We start from the raw sequence: 9,552 nt of genomic DNA on the forward strand, positions 1-9,552 counted from the left end.
ACATGCAAAAAAGTAAGAAATCAGGAAGGGGGCAAACACTTTTTCACACCACTGTATATACAAAGTAGCTTGTGAGTTCCTGTGTGCTGCGCTGCCTGGCAACAGACCGGGGGAACTGTTTATTTTCGCGGAGCTACATAACATACTTAAATAATTTATTTCATCACCTTTTGTGACATTTCCTTACTTAGCATTGCTGTTTAAGCTGTTGTTGACCTGTTGTATAAAAGCAATACCACACTCGAGGTCGTGACGTTATACAGTACAACGTCACTCCCTCTCGTGAGATATTACTTAAATGAGCCGGTGACTGTTGAAAAATAACTCCCGACAGGGGAAGAGGGTGGGAGTGGATGAACCTGGTTAAAGAGTACCCGCCCGGACAGGATGCTTTAATACTAAAGCGAGTGCGATTTTGAGCAGCAGGAAATCTGTGCAAGCAACATTGTATCTGAGTGCGAGCACACAGAAATCAATAAATAATGCTCTCAGACTGATAGACCACTCTCTTGAATAAAGATAGGGATAAAGCTCCATACTCTGCCCGCTCCTTATACTGCAACCGAGCTGCTCTCATTTGTAGATTAAGGTCTTTTTGTGCAGTTCTGACTCCTGCAGTGTCTCCTGATTTAAAAGCTGTTTTCTTCCTGTTGATGCATTCCTTAATACCTCTTGTGATGAAGGGTTTATTGTTCGGATATCGCTTTACAGTTTTCTGAGGTGTAATAGAGTCAACACAAAAAGAAATGTAGGCAGTGATTGATTCTGTGGCACTGTCAATGTCGGCATTCTCAAAGAAAATGTCCCAGTCTGTACAAAGGAAGCATCCTTTCAGCTCCTCTGTTTTATCACTGGACCATACCTTCACAGTCTGGATTTCTGGTTTGCTGGACTTAAAGACTGACCGATATGTGGGGAGCAGTTGGATTACATTATGGTCAGAATTGCTGAGGGGGGGTCTGGCTCTGGCTGTGTAGGCGTCCTTGATATTGCCATAGCACTTGTCAAGGATGTTGTTATTTCTAGTGCTGCACATGACATACTGATGAAAGCCAGCCAGGAGTTTTATCCAAGCTGCAGTGGTTAAAGTCACCAAGTATCAACATGGGAGCGTCAGGTTTGTTCTGTAGATAACGATGGACACAGTCTGTGATCAGATTAGCTGCTCTAGTGGCGTTCCCGCTTGGTGGAATATATACAGCACACACAAATATGTTGGTAAATTCCCTTGGCAGGTAGTGTGGTCGCAGGGTAACACACAGCAGCTCCAGGTCAGGGTTACATATTTTATCTCTTATTGCAAAGTTGCGGCACCAACTGTCCCTAATATAACAACACATCCCTCCGCCCCGTGTTTTGCCTGAGTTTGCATCTCTGTCCAAACGTATGTGTGAAAACCCGTCAATTTGTATAAGACTGTCCGGTACATCACCGCCAAACCAAGATTCAGTAAAAGCCATTAGACCAGACTCACGATATTCGTAGCAAGCTCCAACCTGTTGGCGCAGTTCATCCAGTTTGTTTTTCAGGGAGCGGGGGTTACAGAGAAGCATAGGCGGTAGCGGTAGCTTGNGTTGGCGCAGTTCATCCAGTTTGTTTTTCAGGGAGCGGGGGTTACAGAGAAGCATAGGCGGTAGCGGTAGCTTGGTGGCTCCCCGGACGCGCTGCCTGATGCTGCCCCTCCTACCCCGCTTCCTGGCCTTCCTGCCTTGACGTGAGCCCGGTCCGTGGTGTCGAAGTAGCTCCCCAGGCACGTCGTTCAGCAGGCCTGACGACGGTAGCACTCTGCAGTCCCGCAGTCCCAGCAGCTCAGTCCTGCTGTACATTAGCCGTCCAGTGCGGGAACTGCCCATTGGTCCGACAGCCCATTGTTCCGACCATATTAAACCCATTGTTCCGAAGTCCATTCCTAAATCATCATGATACCCTGTGGTTAAGGTCTGGTTAGGTTTAGGCACAAAAACCACTTGGTTAGGGTTAGGAAAAGATCATGGTGTGGGTTAAAATGAAAAAGAAAGTGACAAACACATAAGCTGTGAGCCTGCTTCGCCTCCAGCCTTTCCCAGCTGACCCAGAGCCGATCGCGGCGTACCATCAAGGTAGAAATACGCCCGCCGGGAGCCGTTCAGCACCGCGGACCGTCGGACTAATGGGATGTCGGACCAATGGGCTGTCGGACCAATGACATGGACCCTCCAGTGCTAGCAGGCCCGCCTGCAAAGCACTGGACGACTCGGCTTGTCAGGATTAGCCACGCTAATGCTAGTAGCTCCACTCTTCTCCATTTCGTGTCACATACAAGCAGCAAGCAGTTCAATGCACGAGTCACATTCAGCAGATGCAGTGCACCTTGAGTCCACTGAAGACAAACATTAAACAGGGACATTACGAACAAAAACACAATGTGCAGCAAGAGCCCTCCTCCATGTTGCCTGCAGGGCAGCGCCATCTTGGATGATGGTGAAACGCTTATAGTGAGTATCGGAAACGTCACGCCCCTTACCTTAAGTGAATTTCATCTCTGGAGGCTGCATGAGCTGCGAAAAACACCAGTGTGGCTAAGCTAACCACAGCCGCCGTTTGCCCTCATTAATTTGAGTGAAGAAACTTGAGCTGATAGACTCCGAAGCACCTATGCTACAAGGACTGGAGCAGGACAATTCACAGTGGTAAGTTTTTATTTTGTAGCTGTCTTATATTTCAGCTGTAACATGATAACTGTAACTTATCTGACGTTATGGTAACAACTGTATGTCTGTCCTCTGACTGAATGAAGTTGAAAACGTCTGCAGAGTACAAAAGGTTTCTAACAATATAGTCAATTACTACATAATGTGAAAACACCGACAGTAGCACTCACCTGTTATATGCATATCCTATAGCTCAGTGATGATCTGTTTTAAGATTAGAAAGTATTGTTTACATCCCACACCACTGACATTTTACTGTCTTGCAGGCCCAGACGCTTTCGGTACCGTTTCATCGCATATCATATGAAGCAGCCTACTTCATTCCCGGTTCTGATGGTGTCGCTCACAATTAACACTCCTATCTCTTTAACATGAAAGTGCTTGTGGCTGGATAGGAAAACCCAGAGTTGACTGAACTAGTTGCAAACCAGTGTAGTACCGGTTATCCAGACGGACAATGTTGGCTTTGTAGTACAGGCCATTGGTCAGTTCTCAATAATATAAACATCACAGGGATTAGCCATTTCCTACTAGGAGTTTCTTCAGAAAACTAGCTCATGATACTCCACAGCTTCTAGAGGGGCAGACCATTGAGGGTATCCTCATTGGCTGCATCACAGTTGCACCGCCCTCGACCATAAGGCTCTACAGAGGGTGGTAAACTGCTCAGGGCATTGCCAGGATGGAGATGACGTCCATCAGGGACCGAAATCATCCCAGCCACAAACTGTTGTGCCTGCTGCCTTTCAGCAGACAGCACCACAGGTTCCCAGGTCCCCAGGTTCACACATCTGGTTCCACACCACCAAGCTCACATACAGCTTCATCCCACCACAACCTTGCAGACAGCTTCATCACGCAGGCCATAAGACTTAAGAACTCCTGAGCTCTTGAGCTCATTACTTTGACACTGTCACTTACCTTTGCACTGTCACTTCACCTTTATACACCTTTACTTAGTATTTTATAAACAAACCATACCCATCTGGATATATCCTATATATTCATTACTTCACATACACATACACATTTACTATATCCCTGTTTACACTTACTCTGATTTATTGTGTTTGGTAGACAGGTGTACAGTTAGTTGCAGTAACTGTACAACTGTATACCACAAAATTATTTTATTTTCTATAACTATATGTTATATAGTATCCCTGATGTGACGTAGCAAGATGGCGGGCTGGTTTGAGCCTGGAGCAGAGCGTTGCTAACATTTACTTCGACAAAAGTTCTTAGTAACTCCTCTGGAAAGTTTGACTAAGAGTGATAAGAGACTAAGCAGCACGGGGAGCAAGCGAGTCTTTTGGTGTAACTGTAATTGCCTTGTATTTGAATAAAACGCACATTTGTAACCTACGAGGAAGCGGTGGAGGGATGGCGTCTGCGCGGCATGGTGGCAAAACAACTCGCTCTAACCCAAGAAGTAACCCGAACCCCAGAGAACCCAACAAGGTACCGACGGGGAAAGGCTCTGTGGATGAGGAGAACTACGAGGCGGAGGACAAAGAGAAGTTGGGTGCGCGAACAAAGGACAGCACCGCGCACACAAAGTCCGGTGCCGGTCACAGCGGTGGAGCTGAGGGAACACCACCAAGGTGGAAGAAACCCAAGGCTGTGAAACATGGAGCGTTCCTCTCCAACAGGTATGAGACAAGTGAGGAGGAGGAGGTTGTGATTAAAGGCATGAGAGGCGAAGAAGAAGATGAAGCAGACATAGTGGCCGCAATTGAAGCTGAATCGGACTCAGTCCTGGCTAATTTCGGCACTGAAGACCTGGCTAAAGTTGTGTTGATTACCATTAAAGCAGCCATGCCAGCAATAGTCAAACCGGTGCAGAAGCAACTCAGCGCATCGGTGGACTGTTACAAGCTTGACAAATGCATATTGGAAAGCAGGTATAAAGAGGGTGAACTTGAACAGTACAGTCGGAAAGAAAACGTCCACATCAATGGGATTGAGGAAACTGATGAAGAGACGGAGGACCAACTCGTGGAGAAGGTGTGTCAACTCGCTGCAGCGGCAGGTACAACTGTTACCGAAAAGGACATCTCCACAGCACACCGTTTGGGAGGCACAAAAAAGCAAGGCAAGATCAGACCTACAATTGTCAGATTCGTGAGCAGGAGGAAAAAAGCGGAATTGATGAGGAATAAATCAACGCTGAGGGAAAAGGAAGAGCACAGGGATATCTTCATCAGCGATGATCTCACACGTCTGAGATATAGGCTCTTTTGGTATGCTAAGGAGAAATGCCAACACACATTTATCAGGGAAGGCAGAGTCATCTGTAAACTTGACGGCCGATATGTTACAATCCACACCCCTGATGACCTGTTCCAGATAGGATATGACTGTGTGGATTATAAAGACTTTGGCATTGACGTGTAGGACAGATACGGAGCACAGACAGAGGAAACCGCATCTTCACCCGGTGTTAGGAGGGCGCATCACACTGGGTTGCGGATTCTTACCCTGAACGTCTGTGGGACCAGAAGTAAGTTAGAGACCCCTGATTTTGTTGAGACTTGTAAAAACTATGATATATTGTGCTTCAGTGAGACAAAAACTAATGATACTGACACAACGGAGTTGCTGGACAAGTTCAAAAGGATGGGTTTCCAAATGTTCATTAGCAACAGACACAAGTACACAAACTGGCGCTCTGGTGGAGTGATAACTGCTGTGAGTAAAAAAATTGTTGATAAATGTGTGCAAAAATTGATAAATAGTGACTTATGTGTATGTCTGAAAATAAATAAGCATTTGCTCAAATATGACAAAGATCTTGTAATCTTAGCTGTATATATTCCTCCATATAAAACTAGATATTCCAATGTAGGCATGTTTGATGAACTGGGGCAAATCATTCTTGATATTGGGACTGAAAGTAATTATTTCTTAATATGTGGCGATATGAATGCCCACACCCAAGAAAGGGACGATTTTGTTGAAGTTGATGGTGATAACTGGAATCCAGATGAAACCTTAGGGGAAAATAAATGTCATGTGGGGATATTAGAAATGTTTAATATTCCACTAAAAAGGAAATCAACTGACGAACACAGAGACGTTGGTAATTATGGCAGTGCACTGCTAGAGTTGTGCAGAAATCTTACATTCTGTATATTAAACGGTAGATGTGGTGATGATATGAATATTGGGAAGGCAACCACGGTTGAAGACAGTGTAATTGATTATATGATAGGTTCTCCATTTGTCTGGAGCAAGGCTAGTGGTTTCTGTGTTCATGAGTTTGATCCCTTGTTCTCTGATAAACATTGTATGGTGGAAGTGTTTTTGGATGTGAATTTTGATAGGGATTATTTACGAACAGAAGGCCAGAGTACAGACCAGTTAAATCCCTCAGTTGTAAACTTTGAAAATCAAGTGCTTATTGGCAAATGGGATAAAAACAAGGTAGATGAGTTTGTAAGAAATATTCAGCCTGATAAGGTGGATAAACTGCTGCTCAATCTAGATAATTTATCAGTGGATGAAATTACAAAGGAGATCTGTAGTATCATGATTAATAGTGCAGTGACTACATTTCCTAAAAACATGGTAGTGGTAAAAACTAGAAATGTCTATAAACCCAGTAAAAATGCAGCATGGTTTAACAAGGGATGCAGACTAAGAAGTCAAGAATACCTAAAAGCAAAGAAAATACATAAGTTACATAGAAATGAGGCCAGTACTGAAAGTGTAAAGCGAAAAAGTAAAGAATATAAGAAAGAGTTGTTTAAAGCTCAGAGGGCCTATAGGATTAAATTTAAGAAGGAGCTGTTGAATGTAAAGTCCAAAAATCCAAAGCTTTTCTGGAAGATGCTTAATGGTTCTATCAGTAACAATGAGAACTGTCCAATTTCACCTGAAGTTTTTTTACGAGCATTTCAAAAGATTATCTGACTGGGAAGTACAAATGACTGAGGTGCTTGAAGGTGATTGTGCTGAACACACTCATGATAGTAACGTCCTAAATTCTAGTATTACCGAACATGAAATTAAGGAGGTTATTGTAAAATTAAAACCTGGAAAAGCAGCAGGAACTGACCGGGTCCTAAACGAGTATATCAGAAGTACTGCAAGCATTTTTATGCCATTATATGTTTCTTTATTTAATAAGATCATTGACACTGGTATTTTCCCTGAGGACTGGGCAGCTGGTCTTATTGTGCCAATCTTTAAGAAAAAAGGTGATGCTGCAGATTGCGATAATTATAGAGGCATCACACTTTTGAGTTGTTTGGGTAAACTATTTACGAATATACTAAACACAAGACTACTTAAGTTCTGTGAGGACAATTCTATCCTGAGGGAAAACCAGGCAGGATTTAGAAAGGGCTATTCCACCACTGATCATTTGTTTTTCATGAAACATGTCATTGATTTATTTTGTTTCAAAAAGAGGAGACTATTCTGTTCCTTTATTGATTACAGTAAGGCTTTTGATTCAGTCTGGAGGGATGCTCTTTGGTATAAATTGCTAAAAGTAGGTGTTAAGGGTAAATTCCTGGACGTAGTAGTGAACATGTATAAAAACATAAAATCGTGTGTTTTTGTAAATGCAATTAAGTGAGAATTTTTTGTAAGTTTAGCAGGTGTTAGGCAGTGCGAAAATCTATCTCCATTGCTGTTTGCACTGTTTATTAATGATCTAGAGGATTATCTGATATGTAATGGCTGTCAGTCTATTAACTTTGATGATGAAATGATTGATAATTATATGCAACTTATGGTATTGTTGTACGCAGATGATACAATTGTCATGTCTACCTCAAAGGAGGGGCTACAGAAAGTAATAGACTTGATGTGTGGTTTCTGCGAGAAATGGAAACTGAAGATCAATAGCATAAAAACTAAGGTCACAGTGTTTGGACCCAGAAAAGCTGACACCAGCAATCTAAAGTTTGTTTGTAGTGGAGAAAATTTAGAAGTTGTTCATTGTTTTAAATATCTGGGGATCACTATGAACTATAATGGTTCATTTAAAATTGCTATTGATGAGTTGTGTAAGCAGGCGTCTCGTGCTATGTATGCCCTCCTTTGTAAAAGTAGAACACATGACCTACCTGTAGATGTCACACTAGACCTCTTTGACAAGTTGGTTTCCCCAGTCATGTTATATGCATGTGAGGTTTGGGGATTTGAAAAAATTGATGCGCTAGAAAAACTACATCTCAAATTCCTCAAATATATTCTAAAAGTTAAAACAGCAACATGTAATAACATGGTCTATGGTGAGTTGGGGAGGTATCCTCTGTGTATCGCAGTCAAAAAGAGAGTTATCGGTTATTGGGGGAGGCTGATTGAAGGTAAAGAAAGTAAATTAAATAGGATAATGTACGAATGTTTATTTAGACTGTATAATTTAAATGTATTTGTGTCTCCATGGATCCTGCAAGTGAAGCGGATACTGGATGATTGTGGTCTGTCTTATCTCTGGCTGTCTCAAGCATGTAGTAACAGTGACTGGTTGAAATCAACTGTCGAACAGAGACTTAAAGATCAGTTTCTGCAAAAATGGCAAAGTGAACTTTATAGTATGACATCATGTGATATTTATGTTGAGTTTAAACAAGAATTTACGTTAGAAAAGTATTTATTGTGTGAAAATCAAAAGTACAGACAGGCCATCTGTAACTTCAGGACGAATAATACCAGAATCCCAAAAGTCACTGGAAGATATAAAGGTCTGGATAGAAGCCAGAGGTTTTGTAATCTTTGTAATGATAACTGTATTGGCGATGAGTTTCATATCCTGTTTGAGTGTAAAAATGTAAGTATAATGAAACTCAGACAAAAACTTATGCCAAAGTATTATATAAATCGTCCATCTATGATTAAGTTAATTTTGTTATTACAATCCAATAAGCTAAAAGTTATTTGTAAATTAGGTGCCTTTTTGAAGAGCGTCCTTCCTTTATTTAAGTAATACATTTATTTTGTTTTCGTTGCAGGGATGAGAGAATTTGTACAGCCTTGCTACTAGCCATGTTTGTATAATTGTTTTTGTATAGCTGTGCTCCATACTATGTGATCATGGTCGTGAGTTAAATAAATAAATGAAATGAAAATAAAATGAAAATGAAATGATTTAATTTAAACTTTATATAGCTTAGATTTTATTTGCATATTTGTTTCTTAGTTTTTTACTTTTTACATGTTTATTGAGCACTGTTGATGAGAGCATGATATCTGAGATTGTCAGTGCCTGCTTCTCTGTAAATGCTCAGCACATGATAGTAAAGAACCTAAACTCACACATTGTTGCCAAAAAACCACAGACTTTGAATATGACTGAAAAGTTTGCGTTGCTTCACTTTAAGGCATGTAAAAGAGCAGGAACTTACCTCATATTCCTGGGAGAAGAGCAGACCGTCATTGACCTTAAGTCTTTCTATGTAGTCTGCCAGGTCACAGATAGCGATGGGAGGGTGTTCCCTCATTCCTGCAGCAAGAGGTGGAGAGGTAAGGACAGTCCATCTCTCTCTCTCTCTCTCTCTCTCTCTCTCTCTCTCTCTCTCTCTCTCTCTCCATCTTTCTCTCTCTGTCTCTCTCTCTGACCCCACACACTCACACGCAACCCGAACACTGTTACCATAGTGCAGATACATGTTGAAGGCCTAGAGCTAATAGGTCACAGTGATATGGGGTGACAGTCAGGGTGCTATGTGGTGAGTAGAGGGATGATATATGACTATGTAGCAACTGTATGTCAGTTGTACATGTCTGTTTGCCTTGTTGTAACTTATAACAATGTTTTATGCTGCCCTCTTGGCCAAGTCACTCTTCAATCAATCAATCAATCAATTTTATTTATAAAGCCCAATATCACAAATCACAATTTGCCTCA

The 9,552-nt window shown here is 41.9% G+C and overlaps 1 protein-coding gene across 1 annotated transcript in view; it reads right to left on the minus strand.

Moving 5' to 3' along the window:
- LOC126396256 (receptor-type tyrosine-protein phosphatase F-like) overlaps nucleotides 1–9,552 on the minus strand; it is a 706,276-nt gene that overhangs the window by 61,430 nt on the left and 635,294 nt on the right. The window contains exon 25 of the mRNA XM_050054194.1: nucleotides 9,050–9,147. Within this exon, the coding sequence (XP_049910151.1) occupies nucleotides 9,050–9,147 (98 nt within the window). The remainder of the gene's footprint in view (nucleotides 1–9,049; nucleotides 9,148–9,552) is intronic.

Source organism: Epinephelus moara, chromosome 10 (assembly GCF_006386435.1).
Source record: "Epinephelus moara isolate mb chromosome 10, YSFRI_EMoa_1.0, whole genome shotgun sequence".
NCBI lineage: Eukaryota > Metazoa > Chordata > Actinopteri > Perciformes > Serranidae > Epinephelus > Epinephelus moara.